Source organism: Mytilus edulis, chromosome 2 (genome assembly GCF_963676685.1).
Source record: "Mytilus edulis chromosome 2, xbMytEdul2.2, whole genome shotgun sequence".
Classification (NCBI taxonomy): Eukaryota; Metazoa; Mollusca; class Bivalvia; order Mytilida; family Mytilidae; genus Mytilus; species Mytilus edulis.
The window spans coordinates 7059119-7077505 of NC_092345.1; the positions used below are offsets into that span (position 1 = coordinate 7059119).

Sequence of the window (18387 nt, forward strand, 5' to 3'; positions counted from 1 at the left end):
TATAAAGCCAAACAAGTACGAAGTTGAAGAGCTGGGACTCAGACGACGGTATTATTGCCGAATTTCGTAATGATAACTTGAATGTTTCGGAACGGATTCGTCATAGCCAGTTCGCAATCTAGACTCAATCGGCAATCAACAGCATTGACAAATCTCCCCAGATCTCCACACCGTCCAGAAAACACAGAACATTGTTACGATTTTGATTCGAAACAGCAGAATCGGTCACGACATAATCACGATTGTAATCCAATCAGACAAAATCGAATGAGTTTTTTTCCCGAATGTTACAGGACGCACCTAACTGTCGGGGGTGCTTGGCCGACCTCTTCTATCCGTTGGAACCTGATACGAACGTACACTACAGCCTTCAGGCAATAATAGGAAATTCAAGATCATTGAGGATAGTAATCCGACTTTTGTATTTTTCGTGTCTTAGCGCTGTCTGATCTCAAACGGGAACAATAATCGACACTATGTGAACCCCGCATTAGATTCGGCTGGCGGCTGATCCGTGCACAATAGTATACTAGTATATACATATCGACGCCTTGTTGAGTTCATCCTCCGAGGTTTTTACTTGATTCCTTCATTTTCAGATGAGATAGGAATAAATGAGACGGTAGCTACCGATGTTCATATCTATGAGGAATCGAATGAATAAAAAATGAAGCGAGACCGGATTGTCGACAAGTTAATGGTTGACCTTGGTAAAAAAAAGATGCTGTTGCCTTAATTTGACGACTCGATGGATAATGAAAGATAGCCCCAATTCTCTTTAAGCGATATTATACCTATCGTCGTTGTAGCCGGAATTGCTGTTGTGGTAGTTGTACGACTTGTCGGGTAAGGGGTTGTAGTAGGAGTTGTTGTGGTTGTTGTGGAAGGAGTTGTTGAAGGAGAAGTAGGAGTTTTGGTAGACAAAGTTGTAGCAATTGTGGAAGAAGTTGTGCTCTGAGTTGTGGTGGAAGTTGTTGTTTCTATATGTTGGAAGAAAGAAAACGTACAGCTACTGTAAAATAACTAATTTCGCGAGCGATTTATTTTCGCGACTATCGCCAGTGAAAAAATACCGCGAAAATTAATCGACGCAAATATGTAAACAAAAAAAGGATCTTTTCTTATTGTAAGCAAGTATTGTTCTAATAATTCATATGAAACAAAATGAAATCATTTGAACAAAAAACTGACTGTCAACACTTAATCAATCAAATAAGGATTTCATGATCAAGCGATGCTCAAATGTATTGACCTGCTTCGAAAAATTAATTATTTAGAAGAAATAAGTAGTTATGAAGTTTTTCACAGAAAATCCGTATTTCTTGCTGTTCAATTTAATCTTCTTTTTTTTGCGCATTTTGTCTTGTAATGTTACAGTAGTTTCCGATTTTTCATCTTGTGTTATTGGTGTCGTCTATTTATCTTCCAGAGTACGTGAGTTCATCACCATTTTTTATGTAGATTCGTTTTACTGTCTTTTTGGTTTATGTTCAAAATATGAAATTAATGTTTTTCTTTTTCTTCGTTTTGCTATGGTATTGTCTGTTTTAATTTGTCTTGATTGTACAAATGTTCGAAATTCCCCCTGGTAAATGCTGTATCTTTTCGGTTACACCTAACACCTCCGTAGTTGCCTTCCTCGTTCACTCAAAAAAAAAATAATTACTTGAATTTACTTAAAACAAGTATTTAATTTACTCAAATTAAGTAAAAAAAACAAGTAAAAATGTTTGTAAAAAAATGAGTAATTCCTAGTAATGCCAAGTAATTGTAAGTAATTACCTAGTAATTAAATTTGAGTAATTTTTCAATGTATCTTAAGTAATTCTTTAAATGAATACTTAAGTAATTTCTTTCCTATATACTAAGTGACTCTTTTTATTATAGTAAGTAATTCATTTAATACACTTTAAGTATTTCTTTTTATTATAGTAAGTAATTCTTTTAATACATATTAAGTATTTCTTTTAATACATATCAAGTATTTCTTTTAATACATATTAAGTATTTCTTTAAATACATATTAAGTATTTCTTTTAATGATAGTAAGTAATTCTTTTACACATAAATTATATATATATTTATAATATATTTATAGATTAGAATAAAAATTCTACACTGTTTTATTATAAATGCATATAATTTGAAATAGTAACATACCTTTTTAAAGAATGATCATATACTATAAAGGCAACAGTAGTATACCGCTGTTCAAACTCATAAATCCATGGACAAAAAACAAAATCGGGGTAACAAATTAAAACTGAGGGAAACGTATTAAATATAAGAAGAGAACAACGACACAACACTGCAATGTAACACACACAGAAACGGACCAAGTATCAGACAAAATCCCACGAGAATAACAAATATAACATCAAAACCAAATACATGAATTTGGGGTAGACAAATACCGTGACACGTACGGGATAAAACTCTATCCTTTGTTATAATCCATTTCTCTTGTTTGTTGTAAGTTAACATGGGCTACCTCCCCAGCAACTCTTTGTGTTACATTTTCAATTAAATGTATTAGTACACAAAGAGTAGCCAGAAACATGAAAACCCACAAAGTGTCCTTTTTGTAAGGTTCTCCTCAGTTCATTTCATGTGTGTAACTCGTGTAAGTATTTCAACAAACTCTGTAAACTTTTGTTCAAATTCAAAACTGAATGAGCTCCAGCCAATTTTCAAAAATAGCTTACCAAAGTCAATTGAAACATTAATTCTGATTGGCCGAATATTTTTTCAGTCTCAAATCAAAAACTACTTAGTTATTAAAAATACAGGAAATATTATACAATTTTGTACATTTATAATAAATAGTTAATTTTTAATTTTAGTAAAACTAAGTCATGTTATTTTACATTATAAAAATTATATTAAAAATAGATAATAATAATTTGAAGATATTTTGATATGAAAATGGGTTAAGTAATGACTAGTAATTCTTATAATAAGTAATTCCGTTTACATTTTTAAAGCATTTCAAAGTATTATCTAAAAACAGGCTATTTTTTCAATTTGGAATTATTTTTAATTATGTAATTTGCATGATTTCTTGTGCTTGAAATTCCATGTTTATTTTGCATTATTAATTCTAAGTGTAAGCATTGCATAATACTTTCCATACAATGTATTTTGTATAGATAGTTTTCTGCGCCACAATGAACATTAAAATACAGAATATATATGAAATTTATAAAAAATTTCAAGCTAAGGAAATTATGCAAATTCCGTCCCAAAAGAAAACGAAAACGGGATCCATCGGGATCACAATGCAATTCTGGTGATATTGTCGGGATAAGCCGGCATAAGCATCTGGAGTCGGGATCCCATTCGGGATAAATATCTGAAACTGGGATCCCATTCTGGATAACTGTCTGAAGCCGGGATTCCAGTCTAGATGAAACGGGATAAATATCGGACACTGGGATCCCAATCGGGGTAACTGTCTGAAGCTGGGATCCCAATCGGAACTGTTAAAAGCCGGGATCCCAATCGGGATATCTGTTTGAAGCTGGGATCCCAGTCTAGTTAAAAATGGGAAATTGTATGAACCATAATTATGTTGTTGAAAATATGTAAGTGTTTTGTTTGTGTATTCATATGTCTCTGATGACATCAAGTACAGGTTATTGGTGTTAATCAACAATGTGTATGATACCAAAGCTGTCGGGTGAAGCCAATCACTTTTAAGTGTCACTTAATATTATAAGTCAGAAAAATGTCGAAATTTTCGCGATAAAAATGGCAGGGCGTCCGAGAAATGTCAACGGATGTTTTGCCAGACAAGCTTGGGCGTTTCTGATGTTCCCCAAGTTCCCATAAGTGCATTTCTATTAGTTGTCGTCCAGCATCAATGATAAGATAATGATTGACATCATAAAACGTTGGTTTCTCAACTTATGTAAAATGTAAAAAAAAATCATGACCGCATGCTTCGTTTTCAATTGTACTGAACAGTTCGACCCTAGAAAATACTGTCCTAAATAATGCGTCCACTAACTTATCCGCATGCACCATGTGCCGATTTATAAAGTATTCTTTTCTTATATTTAGTAAAAACTGGCCAGTAATTAATATTTTTATGCGATACCCTTAATTTTTTTTATAATACCGTTACGGAGACAGATCAACTTCTGGCCGATATAATTTGGGGCGAGATTGTCACTTCGACGTTAGTGTACTGGTAAAAACGTCATCAAAATCTGATTACGCTGATTTATGGAGGCCGATGCAGATGTTTTCAGATAAGTGCATTAATAATTTAATTTAACATGTATATATGTGTATATTATGATTATAAAAATAATTTATTGAGGAACTATGATTTTTATGGTTTTTATTTGAGCAAATCAACATCAGAACGCAGAAAGTCTGAAAGCATAAACTAAAAATATATTGATTTTTAACATATACAATGAATAAACTTGTTGTCACATAACAGGCATAACTAGTAGGTATGTAAAGATTTAATTCAGTTCTGTGTATGTTTATTTGGTGAAAATAATAAGTCAATAGTTATTTATCTTCAGGGGATAAAAAAGGGGAGGATAATTAATTTGCAAAAAAATTTAAAACAGCCTTCCAAGACTTCATAATTATTTGGACTAGCTTCCAATCTACTGTATAAACATGCACTAATATTTCTATTGAATTTGTTGCTTCAAAACGTATTGAACAAATGATTCTTTGTGGATTCTTTTGATACTTTTATGGTATTTAATGATATTTTTAAATGGAGCTGCCATCAGATTGCATGCAGATATTCCAGTTACCATAATTCACTCAGCAATACTTGTGGGAAGTACAGAGACAGCAAATAAATTTACAGAAAGGAGAACATGACATGTATCCTTTTGCATAAATAACCCAGGAATCCCAGTGGCAGTGCAATTTGAATTGGTGCATGTATATCCTGCTGGGATTTATTTTTGGGATCCCGGTTTTTTTCCGGGAATCCCAGTATATTCCAATCAAAATCCCAGTATATTTCCACTGGGATTTACATCGGGATCCCGCTTCTTTTACGGGAATCCCAAAATTTTATCTCATTACATTAACATCGGGATCCCGCTTCTTTTGCGGGAATCCCGAAATTTTATCCCAGTATATTTCAACCGTGATTTATATCGGGAATCCTGGATTTTTAGCGAGATTCCCGAAATTTTATCCCGATGGAATTAGGTGGGATCCCAATTGGAATCCCATCAAAATTCCAGCCGGGATTCCAGTGGAATTCCAGATTTATTTTCTTTTGGGGATACAATTAAAAATATTTCCAAGTTGGAATAATTGCCTGTTAAAAGAAAATTGTTATCCAAAATTATGCAATTTTCAGACTTAAACCTCCATATTGTTGAAATTGTTAAATTATAGAGTCAAATTTCATAGGAAGCATTTATTATTATATAAAATAGGCCTTATGCAAGAAAACAACATGATATAGTGCCTTAGCCTACTTAGTAACAAAAAGTTTTATATCCATGTTTTCAGAAGTAATTCTAGTAACTTTCATACAGCTTTTTAGTATAAATTAAAAAAAACTGGGGGTGATCTCAGTTGCTCCGGAAATAACAAAATGACAAAGTTTTGATATGTTACAAAAAATTCTAATACTGACTAGGGAATTGTTTTATTATTAAATATGTAATGACATTGTGTTGGTTAATTGGAATTAGATAACTACTGACAATTGTGGGTCCTGTGATGCCTTCAGACCAAGATATGTTTTGTGTTGTTTCTATTTAGTTAATCCTTTTGCTTATGTTTACTTAATTCATGATTCATCGAGAAATTGTATACTAAATGTGTTTGACGGAATATTAAGCATTAACAGTAGCTAAAGTATAATGAAACAGTTATTCATATTTACCTGGGTTATGAAGGGAAAATTCATTCACTGAAATAAAGGAATTCTTCAAATGGGCAAAATGTTACTTTGAATGAAAGTTTATACTACATTAAAATTATGTAAAACGAACTAATACAAGAATACGATCTCTTCTAAAAATACAGCTTCAAACCTTATTTGGGGATATTAAATTGATGATGAACATTATTGTGATACAACTTTTTACTTACAGTTATTGTGCTTACTATACACGAAATATACACTATTTTTTCAGAATACAGGACAAAGAATATCAATCTGTATTATATTTGAAGTGAATAAACTCATCATAGATACCAGGATATATTTTGTATATACGCCGACGCGCGTTTCGTCTACAAAAGACTCACCAGGGACGCTCGAATCCAAAGAAGCTAAAAAGGCCAAATACAGTACGACGATGAAGAGTATTGAGGACCAAAATTCCTAAAAGTTTATTATTACAAAAGCAAATATACTAATATTGAAGGAAAAGGGATACTAGAAAAGATATATTCTTATATCTGACAAAATTTTTGTTATACCATTGACACTATTGTTATTATATATGTATTTAACAATGTTCTATGTACTTGACTTGTTTGAAACATCTTTATTTCATTTTATAATTTCAATGAGTTTTGACAGTACTTCTTAACTTATCAGACATTTTTACATCTTTAACTTTATATCATACGGCAGCAGACCAAAAAATTATACGTATACATACTTTCAGTGGATAATACACTTTTATCCTACAATTGTATGTCTTACTATACAGATACAGCCCTACATATATCGCTCTGCTGTATCTGTATACTATACAGATATAGCTTTAAAGCCCCGACCACTGGTGGACTACGTTTGTGTTTTGCTGTTGTAAAGATTGTTGCCAATCTTTAATTTAAAACAATATCTTTGGTTTCTGGATATTAAATAATGACTAAACAACTTTTAAAAGTATCAGATATTACTATTATCAATAATAATGAATACAGGTAAATGAAATACAATATGTTAAAACGTTTGAATGTGTTTTTCGTGTATGCGTTATTACCTTTTGCAATCTTTCAAGCTTGGTTCAAATTCGTTTCGTTATCAGAAAAGTCCGGTTTTTATAGTTCTTAGCACGCCTTATCCTTGCGTGTAAGAATATAGTCCGTAGCCGGTCAAGGTTAAATGTTATTATTAAAGTTATCGAGAATGTAAACATAGAATTATATTGAAGGAATGGACAATTTCATCCGACTTTACACCGATTTAACAATATAAAGCATGTAAATACAAGTATCTAAAGAAATGTAAGATTCATAACAAGCTAGAAAACAAAGATGTTATTCGAACGCCACATGTTGGCGGAATTTTGTAACGTTAAATCGGCAACTGTCAAATTTGCCGGGAACGACGTTACGTTTACAAAAAGGTACTGTCGCGATATTTAACGTTCACAACACTGCCCTCCGTCAAAATAGAATTTCGTCCCGAAATTTAAATAACTACGGAAGATTAAATCATTATATACACATGATACAATCGAACAAAATTTAAACAAGCACATGCTGTCTCAATATAGAATATTAAAATCACGAATAACCTAATATCACGATTCATGACATGAATAATGGTAAAATTGTACCAACGGCATACAAAACAATATACATATAAATAATGTCAACAAATTTCTGAATTTGTGTCTTTTCAGTATAATAAAATGTTTTTTAAAATTTTCAACGTCTTCTTTTTCCAATAGCTTCACTGTATTATTGGTTCGTCTCTTTTGGTCTGTCTGTATATCTTGTGTTCTTTCTCCTTCTGTATCCTCTACTGCTCTTTTCTTCCTTTTTCTCCAATCTTTTTGTGTGTCTTGAGTTACATGTTTTTCCTTCTCAAGTTTTTTCTTAGTTTGGTTTAAATCTGTGTTACGGAAACTATCTTTCAGTTGACTTATTTTTTCCTTCTGACAGAACTGGTTTCCGTCTTCTTCTGTAACAGGAACATTTTCATCTGTAACACTTAAATTATCTTCTGTAACATGTTGCAAATGTTCAGGCAACATTTGGACATCGACCTTGTCCGTCTGATTACCCTTATGACTTGCACTTGTAATATTTCCTTTATATTCACACATGTCTGCATGCGTACTTGCTACCATGGGTTCTCTGTCATCTGCCATTACCGGCTCTTCCATTGAATCTCTGGTTGACAGGAACTCACTTTTTTCCGCTTCTTTAACAACTGGTTCAAGTATAGAATACCGGCTGGACAATTCTTCTGTGTCATAACCCTCTCCAGCAATAATTATCTCAGAATTGGCTGGTATGGTAATTGCTTCTTTTATCCTAACTCTAGCTATACCATCTATTTGTCTTGTGGTTTGGCATTCTATCCATTCACCATTTAATTGGAGTCCCCTCTTGCAGTTGATAGTTATGTCCTTTTCATCAATCAGGTCACATCCTAACAATACGTTGTCTCCAATTGGGGCTACATACATGGGCCATGTGAAAATCTCATTTCGTAGTTTCATCTCTATCTGTGCTATTCCCCTTGTTGTCATATGCTTCCCAGCCTCTGCAACCACTAAATTCCTTGTTGCCTTCTTCAGTTCTGGTCGCATGTCTTTTGGAATTTTAGAATACAGTTCCTCACTCAAAACTGTCACCTCCGCTCCAGTGTCAATAACTGCCTTGGTTTCAACCTTGTTAATGACCAAAGGAACAGTAATGGTAGCTGCCCTCACCCGATTAATGACGATATTTTTCCCTATTATATGACTCGGTTCAGCACTGCCAATTACATCACTAGGTGTACTCTTCTGGAATTCATCAAATCCCTCAAACAACAATTTCAAGCTCAGATCATGATTCAATGCATCTAATTCATCTCCACATGGTCCATTCCTGGTAGTTATATCCTTAACTTCAATAATCTTATCAATGGCTGATACTTGGTCGACAGTCTCAGCCCTTATTAGTTTAAAGAATCCTCTTGTGCCTCATTGCTGTTGGAAAAATCTCTGTTTTCCGCACTGCTTTTACTTTTTCTTGTTTTTTTTACAGTCTTTGATGTAATGACCTTCTTCATTGCAATTAAAACATCTCGTGGTTCTTGTTTTTGTTCTATTGTCTTTGTTATACTGCTGGTTTTGCCTATAACCTTGGTTAACATTTGGTTTGTTAAATGTTGTCATTTCCTTCTGAATTATCTCCCCTACTGACTGAGTGATGGACTGGGTGATGGAGTCTTTCATCCCTCTTTCAAATTGTGTGAGCCTCTCCTCAGTTACATATCTTTTCCCACCAACTTTCCTTATTTCAATATCATCTTCACCTTCATCTAAATCAACAGTTTCTTGCATACTCAGCTGACGGATGTTTCTATCTTTATTTCCTCTTTTATATGTTTCATATAAAGTCACCTGGTGGATAGCTTCAGTCATACTGGTAATCCTCTTTGTCAGTAATTCTATAGCAATGCTCTGGTCGGGTAATCCTCTCAACATGTACTCTACACTCAATGTACTGTGAGTGGCTACGTCAATAGTAGGAAATGACCGTCTGACTAGCATTTCTACTCTGAAAGCATATTCATGGATGTTTTCTTTGCCCTGTTTCCTTAATGTGTGCAATTCTTGTCTATACGTCTCTGGATAACCATGGTCACCAAATCTATTCGACATAGCTGCACAGAGCCCAAAGAAAGATCTTTTGGTCTCTGGTGAGAGGTAGGAAGCATAAACCATTGACTCATCTTTAAGTGCTGTTACTAACTCAATGGCTTTAGTATTAGTATCCCATCTGTTGATCTCTGCAATAAGTTCAAATTGCATAAAATAAGCATTCCAGGGATCTCTGCCGTTGTAAAATGGCACTCTGTTTCTTCTCCCATTGTCTATCTTGGAGTTTTCATAATTATGGTGCTGTTGCTGTGATCTGCCATACTGTTGCCTAGGTAACCAGTTTGGTACTGAGGAATTGTTTGGATACTGCTGGTAGTCTGGATGTTGCTGGATTTACGGCATGATTGTACTCGTACGAGAATAGTTTGGACGATGCTGGTTCTCAGGTATTGTCGTATTTGCATAGGCATATGATGGTTGTTGCTGGGTTTCTTACAATGCTGTATCCATGTATGTATGTGTAGAATGTTGCTGGGTGTCTGGCAATGTTGTGTTATTATAGGAGTAGGTTGGACGTTGCTGGGTCTCTGGCAATGTTATACTATTGCAGGAGTTTGTGGAACGTTGCTGGGTCTCTTTCAATCTTATATTATTACAGGAGTTTGTTGAACGTAGCTGGGTTTCATAACTTTTTTGACTGCTGATAACAGGGTCAGATTTCATCTGAGGGAAATATTGAGCATTGTTTTTCATCTGAAGGTTTTCATTTCTTAATGCCTCTATTTCTTGTCTCATCTTTATTATTTCATCACTCTCACATGATTTTTCTTTTGTTATAGTCGCTATAGCACTATCACTCTTACTTTGAGTTGGGAAAAGAAATGGGTTTGTGCTTACTTCTCTATGAATATTATTCGCAGTACTACTAAATGGCATGGGGCTTGTATTTATCTCCCCCTGGTTTAAACTAATAGCCTGGTTTGAGGCTAAATAATTATGAGAAGTGACATCACCAAATGAGCAGGTATCAATATTTGTAGATGCAACAGACCAAGTGGGAATGATAGGACTAGCTAATGTGGTAATTCCCCTACTAAGTGAATTGGACCCCTGTGGTATACGAGATCTGTCTCTTAAATTATACATTTTACTTTTAATTGCTAAATGGAATCAAGAGTTTCAATTTACTAATCAACTTGGATTGAACTTTATCCTTGTTAATCTTGTAGTTTTTCAGAACTATTCAAGGGACGAAAGATACCAAAGGGACAGTCAACTTAGATTACTTTTTATCCTTGTTGAAATAGAAAAAACAATTTCCTATGTCTTACTTTTAAAAAACCTTTTAAATTATGAATATATCTTATTTTGTGAAATAGACTATATAAATAACAAATTTGAAATAGACTATAATTTTTTCAACTTTGACCTTATCAAAATATTATTATCTACAACTTAGATTTTTATATTTATCCTTGTTGTAAAAAAGAAGCTTTTGAAATAGACTTTAATTTACAACTTTGAAATAGACTATAGTTTTTACAACTGGACCCTATTGAAAAATTATGGTCTAATACTTAACTTGGATTCAGATTTATCCTTGTTAAAAATAGACTCCTAAATTTAAACTCAACTTGGATTAAAATTTATCCTGGTTGAATATGGCATTTACTTTTACTATATTTAAACTTTCAACTTAGATTAAAATTTATCTTTGTTGAATTGTACCCTTAACTATTTTCAACTTGGATTTATATTTATCCTTGTTGATATATATTCTAACTAACTATATTATCACTTTTCAACTTGGATTAGAATTTATCCTTGTTGAATTTTAAATTATAACCTTTTCAACTTGGATTAGATTTTATCCTTGTTGATATAGATTCTGACTAACTAATATATTTTTCCTTTTCAACTTGGATTAGAATTTATCCTTGTTGATACAGAATTTAACTAACTATATAATTACTTTTCAACTTGGATTCAAATTTATCCTTGTTGATATCTTTTAAACTCAATAACTATTTTATTTCAACTTGGATTAGAATTTATCCTTGTTGAATTTAAAATTACTTAAATATATACTATAATCTAATTTATATTCACCAACTGTACTATCTATTTCTTCTTTTAGCTTTCGTTGAAGTGTCTTTTTTTTATGATCAGTTTTTTTTTTATGTGTAACCAAATATCATAAAATATGGACAGAAACAATGTATGTACTTAACAATTGCGTGCCTAATAAAATATTCACGTAGATTCTTAAAATTTTCTTAAAAAAGAAAACTAAATTCGCTTCCACCAGTGTAAAGATTGTTGCCAATCTTTAATTTAAAACAATATCTTTGGTTTCTGGATATTAAATAATGACTGAACAACTTTTAAAAGTATCAGAGATTACTATTATCAATAATAATAAATACAGGTAAATGAAATACAATATGTTAAAACGTTTGAATGTGTTTTTCGTGTATGTGTTATTACCTCTTGCAATCTTTCAAGCTTGGTTCAAATTCGTTTCGTTATCAGAAAAGTCCGGTTTTTATAGTTCTTAGCACGCCTTATCCTTGCGTGTAAGAATATAGTCCGTAGCCGGTCAAGGTTAAATGTTATTATTAAAGTTATCGAGAATGTAAACATAGAATTATATTGAAGGAATGGACAATTTCATCCGACTTTACACCGATTTAACAATATAAAGCATGTAAATACAAGTAACTAAAGAAATGTAAGATTCATAACAAGCTAGAAAACAAAGATGTTATTCGAACGCCACATGTTGGCGGAATTTCGTAACGTTAAATCGGCAACTGTCAAATTTGCCGGGAACGACGTTACGTTTACAAAAAGGTACTGTCGCGATATTTAACGTTCACAACAGCTGTTGACGAGTGTTGTATGAACCTGCGTGACCTTAGAACGTGTAATGCAGCCGCATTCCAATGACGTATTGTTTGACCTTATGCGAACTTACAATTACTTTTATATGTTCTGTTTGTTTTCAACCATTTCTTTAGAGAAATAAAAATTAAACCAATTTTCTGATAACAGATAAATATGAACAGCAGTATTTTCTTCGACGACAATCATCGATTGCAAAACTTGAATGTGTACATGTGTAACCAAATCAAACATGTCAGTTTCAGCATGCAGGTTAAGTGAATGTCAAGTTCAGTTCAAAATTCTGAAGCGAAAGACAACTCGTACAGTTCTGTTTCAAATTGTACAATGTTTTGTTATTTGGTTTTGCTTGAAATTAGTTGTTATGTTAAAATAGATAATTATTCACTTTGAGCGATGTATTATTGTTGATCATTCATGATTCTTGTTTTGCGAATTTGTCTTCAGCTAACTGATTTAAATATTACTACGCGGGGATGTCAAATTAAAATGTTTTGTGTCTTTCAAAGCACAAACAATATAAAGAATTAATTGCGGGATAACAACAATAACTGTTTAGTGTCTTTAAATATCAGCTGTATTTGTACTCGGCACGAACCAGGAGTAATAGTTCGCTGAAGCTCGCATTACATCTGCTTCTTAGCCTTTTACAAATACAGATGATATTTAAAGACACTAAACAGTTATTGTCTATATATTTTTGCATAAAATCTTAGTGAGAACAAATTTATCCACCAAAAATATATGAAAAAACCGTTATACCTGACGATAGAGAAACATAATAAACCACAAATCAAATTCCGAAAGGTTTACTATAACCCATTTTTCTTTTTTACTCTCAAAATCTATCAGAAAGTTAATAATGATATAACAAGCAATACTGTTTTAGATATAAAGTTCATATTTAGATTTATAATAGAAAAATAATATTTTAATAACAAATATTGTATTAATGATAAAGATTGTATTAATGATACATAATGTATTAATGATACATAATGTATTAATGATACATAATGTATTAATTATAAATATTGTATTACGAATCATTCTTAAGGACCCTAAATAAAAATGTGTACTAGTTCAGTAACAATGGACGTCATAATAAACGCCTAAACGTAACAATGAACTAAAATTTAAACAACATACAAGACTAACAAAGTCCAGAGGCTCATGACTGTCGCAGGTCAACATAGTTAGTGATATCTCAACCCTCTAGTAGGTTAAGCAAACACACAGAATTCGTACAGTAAATTCAGTTTAAAAGAAGTCCGAGTCCGATGTAAGAATAGGTTACAAAAAAAACCGAAACAAAATGACGATTATAATAATTATATTTATAAATTTGAAGAGCCTTAGTTTTGTACTTATTTCATTTCACCATGTAGGTGTCCAATTAGGGAGACCTTTTAAACAATCTATAAGTAGAGATACTCACATATATTTATTGAACAAATAGTGTTATCGCATATACAACCCTCGCCTTCAACATCTGTATACGACTGACAAGATTGTAATGCCTAAGGAAAAATGTTTCATGTATATTTGTATAAAATAAATCTCTATTTAAAATCATTAGTTTTGAAAAAAAAAACAGTGAACCCATGTCAAACATAGATAACAGGAACTTTGTTGATTACCGCACACTTCCAAATATATGGAGAACTTACACTTAGGCATGTCTTTTAGCTTTTAAATATCTCATCGTTGTATATAACATCACTCTGGTTAGATTTATATACGAAAGAAGGTTGCAATTCATTAATTAGAAGTTTACCTTAGTCCTGATTCTTATTTAATTCTTATTTACAAAACAATTCAAGTTGGTTTCCTAGAAAAATGTTTTTTGTCGATTACAGAAAACAACGATTTTTATATATTGGGGTTCGTGTTGCTTATTTTTAATTTTCTATGTTGTTTCATGCGTTCTTTTGTTTGTCTGTTTGTCTTCTTTAATTGTTAGCCAGATGTTGTCAGTTAATTTTCAATTTATGAGTTTGACTGTCCCTCCGGTATCTTTAGTCCCTCTTTAATTAAATCATAGTAAAATTGATATAAGGTATTGGACTCAGAAAATCAAAACATACTTACATTAATAAAAAGACATCTGCTTAAAGCCACTCCTTGATAATTCACAATATGACAGTACATCTAAAACGTCAGCAGAGTTAGTTAAATTATCTATAACATATATGCAATATGTGCATTTAAATAGTATGTTGGTAGTTGGTATATCAAAATATTAAAATTCATAGCAAATAGCGTTGATCTGATTTCAATTTTGATGTTTTAACGCCAGTTTTAAGCACCACATGAAGGCTATTTCGTGGCGGCCAGTTTTTATTGGTTGAGGAAGCCGGAGTGCAAGGAGAAAACCACCGACCTTTGATATCAAACAAAGATCATTGAAGAACTATAAGAGCAAAATATGCATACTATGATTTTTCTATTTAACAAATGTATTTCCGCTGTAAAAGCAATATGGGTATTTTATGTGCTTGACAGGACCTTCTCATAGAGCATGAATAGGCCCTACCTATTCCATGCAGTATCTAAGTAGAACAATTTAAAGGGAGTTAAATTGTGATGTGCTTTTCTAGAATAATAAAAATTTAGATTTGCTTTTCTAGAATAATAAAAATTGAGATACAAATGTTTTTTATTCCAAGGTATTCAATTTTAAAAAACATATAAATTATTGACAATTAGAATTTTGAACATTTAACAAAACGTGTAAACGTATCCATAAATAAAATCAACCCATTTCCGAATAAAAAAAGTGTGGCAAACATATCAGAAAAGTAACACACTTATAATTAAACTCATTTCATTCCTACATGTTCATTTTAACTGTTAATAATTTCATGGATTATGAATATATCACTTTTCATGGGAAAACATTGTCTATGATGCATGCAAAGCATCCATTATACCATACATTACCATTTGAATCAATACAGATACTTACATCGCTACGGCATAACTCTTTGTTACACATATAGCCTGGTGCTAAAAACGCAAATGATCATAGAATAATGATTTTACTTCATAATTTTACATCAATGAATTTATGTGTAAACATTTTAAATAATATAAATTAAACAATCTTCATATGGACATATGATGTTACTTGAAAAATGTGTACGTCTGTTTTGTTCAGACCAGATTTCATAGTAAGCATATGTTTCAAGGGCAGTTAAAGTTAAAAACAAAAACAAACAAAATAATACTTTGTGATGCTAAGATGAAGGTCTCCAAAGCCAAATCATTTTGTGTGAACTCAAAAAGAATCCTCTTTAAAATAAAAGACAAAGGTTCAACTTTATTTAGCCTCACTCAGCTTATAATTGAGGGAAAGTGTGGAACAATTTACAAGTTTTATGATTTTTTACTTTTCCTTGAATATAAAAGACTATTTTTTCAAATTCATTCAAAGGTTCCATAAAAAAAGGATATGGTAGAGGAGGGAGAAATAAACATTAATATTAATTGAATTCGCATCTTTTAAATGATTTTACTTTACAATTTTTTTTTCTGGCTGAAACACTTTTTTAAAATACTAATGACTGTTTTGTGTTTACTTAATATGTAATTCAAAATAATTTCCATAGGTACATATTTGTTTACACTTCGTTGTCAATATTATAGAATTTTATGCGACTGCAATACAGACCTTGGATGATGTAAACTTCCCACAAACATGTGTATAGTTTAATGGTGTATGGCATATGGTGCAATAGTAGAAGGTGTATGGTGCTATGCTGTATGGTGTAATGGGAATGGTGTAATGGTGTAACGTGCGATCGGGAATAGTGTGAATGAGTGGTATACGACAGTTAAAACTGTGCAAAAAATTGATATGGACTGATTTTCAATTCAATACATTTATTTTCAATATTGTGATCAAAGTTTTTTAAATGAATACTTTTGTAGTCACACGCCTTCTTTGAAAGTATAGGACACTTCTTAAACATCTAAACTTTGCCTGTTTTTTTTCAATCTATATTGAATGAAGTCATAAACTATGAGAACATGTGTTCATTTAAACAAACTTAACATATGCGCACTGTGTTAATTGTAAATACACTTAAAATTATTATGTTGTGGCCAAACCAGTTTTTGGGGGTGATAACTGAATTTTACAAAAACTCTGGAGGCCTGCGAGACGACTTTATTTGTGTAAAATTGGTATGGACGAATACTGATACATGTAATGCAGTGCAAGCTTATGTTGATTTGTCACATACATATATTTCTATAAAATAATTGTCCAATTTCTGTAATGTACCTTCGATATTCGTTCACCTAGATATCTAAAATTGACCGAAACTCGAAAATCAAACAAACTATGTCGTCTTGAAGACCTCTAATAGGCTTTACTGGTGGAATTTTTAACTCGAGGGTATCACCAGTCTAGTAGTCAGTACTTCTGTATTGACATTAATTTTCATTGATATGGTCAACATTATAAATGAACTGTTTACCAAACTCAGATTTTTTTTTAATACAAAGGCTTTTCTACCTCAGGATTTAATTACGTTAGCTGTATTTGGCAAAACTTTTGGTCTGCAATACTTTTCAACTTTTTTTGGCCTTTCTAGCATTTTTGTTGTTAATTCGAGCCTCACGGATGAGTCATTTGTAGACACAACGCGCGTTACAAAATTTCAATCCTGGTATCTATGATTAGGTTATTCAATACCAATTAATATATACGATGACACCCATATGTGTACCAGGATATGGTTATCCTTTAAGGGCACCTCAGATCACTCCCGGTTTGAAGCGGGGATCGTCTTGCTAAGTCTCTATTTCTGTGTTTGTTTACAATACTGTTGTTTGTCATTTGGTTCTTTTTTTAAATGACAATGTCGGCTTATTTTCGACTTCTTATCGTTTTGGTTACATTTGGTCCCATAGATGGAAGTATGTTTCAAAACTAAAACATCCTTGACTTTCAAATATTTAGCTTTGAGCTGGTAAAGATTATAACAGAAAAACGTTTTGACCTCAAACAGTTTATAAAGTATTAATATCCTTTTACTGTATTTGCGCAATGGAATGTCTTGGTTCCTTGATTTCAATCTAATAATACCAACCATTAATGACAGAAAAAAAGAACAGTTGACATGATGTCACATTTATTTGAAAATGGAAGTGGGAAATGTGTTAAAGAGGAAACAACCCTAATAAAGTGCAGAAAACAGCCGAAGACCACCAATAGGTCTTCAACATAGTGAGAAGATTCTGCATCCGGAGGCGTGCTTCAGAAAGCTCCTTATAAAAATATGTACTAGTTCAGTGATAATGAACGTCATAATAAACTCCAAAATATCTAAATAAACTAAATTTTGAAATCATACAAGACTAGCAATTACCTTATTTGTACGTTGTTCTTATTTCCTCTTGTGTTAAAAGTTTCTACATACCTAATGTGGCAGCAGTCGTAGGCTTCTGGTTGTAGTCCGTTACTGTCAAACAATACTTTACAAATTACAAAAGTCGAATTAAATAATCAATAATTAGGTTTATTTAATGTAAACATTTACTTTTGTGATATTGTTGTTACGTCAATGGCAATGTGCAATTCATATTATATATAAACTAAGTACTTTGCAAATGTCCTATGTCATGAATCTGATGTTTAGTAGTTGTCGATGTGGTCAATACGTGTTTCTCGTTGCTCATTATACATAGTTAAGACCGTTGGTTTTCCCGTTAGAATGGTTTTACACATGTAATTTTTTGGGCACTTCATAGCTTGTTGTTCGGTGTGAGCCAAGGCTCTGTGTTGAAGACCGTACTTTGACCTATAATGGTTTTCTTTTGCAAATTATGACTTAGATGAGAGAGTTGTCTCATTGGCACTCATACAACATATTCTTATATCTATATAAAAAAAAGTGTTGTTAAAAAAGGGAGTATAAATTATTATTAGACATCTTATGTCTACTTACTTTGGAAAAGTTTCGTATATCATTTTTGTTTC

The 18387-nt window shown here is 32.2% G+C and overlaps 1 protein-coding gene across 1 annotated transcript in view; it reads right to left on the reverse strand.

Annotated features, from left to right (window-relative positions):
• LOC139511321 (uncharacterized) overlaps window positions 1–18387 on the reverse strand; it is a 30231-nt gene that overhangs the window by 3769 nt on the left and 8075 nt on the right. Inside the window, exons 4-9 of the mRNA XM_071297963.1 lie at window positions 17828–17869; window positions 15367–15407; window positions 14490–14549; window positions 13837–13918; window positions 5879–5905; window positions 795–980 (exon numbers count right to left, since the gene is read on the reverse strand). Coding sequence (XP_071154064.1) covers window positions 795–980; window positions 5879–5905; window positions 13837–13918; window positions 14490–14549; window positions 15367–15407; window positions 17828–17869 — 438 coding nt within the window. The remainder of the gene's footprint in view (window positions 1–794; window positions 981–5878; window positions 5906–13836; window positions 13919–14489; window positions 14550–15366; window positions 15408–17827; window positions 17870–18387) is intronic.